Source organism: Atta colombica, unplaced genomic scaffold (assembly GCF_001594045.1).
Source record: "Atta colombica isolate Treedump-2 unplaced genomic scaffold, Acol1.0 scaffold88, whole genome shotgun sequence".
In the NCBI taxonomy this organism is placed as follows: Eukaryota; Metazoa; Arthropoda; class Insecta; order Hymenoptera; family Formicidae; genus Atta; species Atta colombica.
This window is the reverse complement of record NW_017259581.1, coordinates 1580242-1581252: the sequence shown is the minus strand read 5'-3', so window position 1 is coordinate 1581252 and position 1011 is coordinate 1580242. Positions and strand designations below refer to the sequence as shown.

At 30.5% G+C, this 1011-nt stretch overlaps 1 protein-coding gene across 3 annotated transcripts in view; it reads right to left on the bottom strand.

The window, feature by feature from the left end:
- The window catches only part of LOC108693088 (DNA topoisomerase 2-binding protein 1-A), a 14458-nt gene that overhangs the window by 8499 nt on the left and 4948 nt on the right, over positions 1-1011 (bottom strand). For all 3 annotated transcript variants that reach the window (XM_018201784.1, XM_018201785.1, XM_018201786.1), the window contains 2 exons: positions 752-875; positions 406-588 (listed from right to left, as the gene is read on the bottom strand). In XM_018201784.1, coding sequence (XP_018057273.1) covers positions 406-588; positions 752-875 — 307 coding nt within the window. The remainder of the gene's footprint in view (positions 1-405; positions 589-751; positions 876-1011) is intronic.

Here is a 1011-nt window from a genome sequence, read left to right as displayed (position 1 = left end):
AAAGTTTTATATATAATTATATAAAATTATATATTAAAATTTCAACAATAGAAAGTTTGTTAATATCTACGTGTATATATATATGCACAAGCATATTATTTTGCAGAGCAGAAATGTGAAAAATGAAACTTCATTGAGCGCGAGCGTGGTGGCAGATAGCGCACTGATCTATCATGCCAGAGATCTCAAGTTCAATCTTAGTAGGAAAATATTTACGCTCGTGTCTCCTCTCGGAAAAAGCAATCTTCCGAGAATATCTTTGAGAATTGCATTAAAAATTGTAGGTTCCATATGTGGCAATTGAATAATCAGGTGCATATCACAAGCATATGAAAGAAGTGTAACACAGGCCAAAGGCTTAACATAAGAAGAAGAAAAGAAGAAAAAAACTTATAATTATTATACCTTTGAATAACTTTTCGTTCACCATGTAGCTTTGGCTCAGTGGCATAGTATTATCACTTTCTACATTTTTTGTCATATCTAACACACTGGTGTGTGCACTTTTCGCTTTACTCAAACTCCCTCGATCTTTGTTTTTTGAAACAGGGGTAAATGGTTTGATAAATTCATGTCTGATACTGCTATCTGTAATTTATTCACAGTTATAACGAGACATTTACTTAATGATCATCTATCTTTTAAAATCATCTTCATGTATAAGAATAGTGCACTGTTTATTAATTAAGAGTATGCTTAAATATGTTTAGAATGCAATGCAAATATTTTAGAATGTAATTTGCTCTATTACCATCATTCTCTTGCAGATACTGCTGTACGAGATCAGGTTGCTCATCTTCATTCACAAGTGGAAGTACTTTCTCTAAATTCAAAGACGGCAGAGATCTTTTCGATTGTTGCAACATTTGTAAATTCTAAAATAATATACAAATATCATTAATCCTTATAATACATCGATTTGTCGAATCTATAATAGATGTAAAAATGTTCGTATTTGATATAATTTTAATAATATTTCATAATTCCAGATTATTTCTCGTGAACATTTTC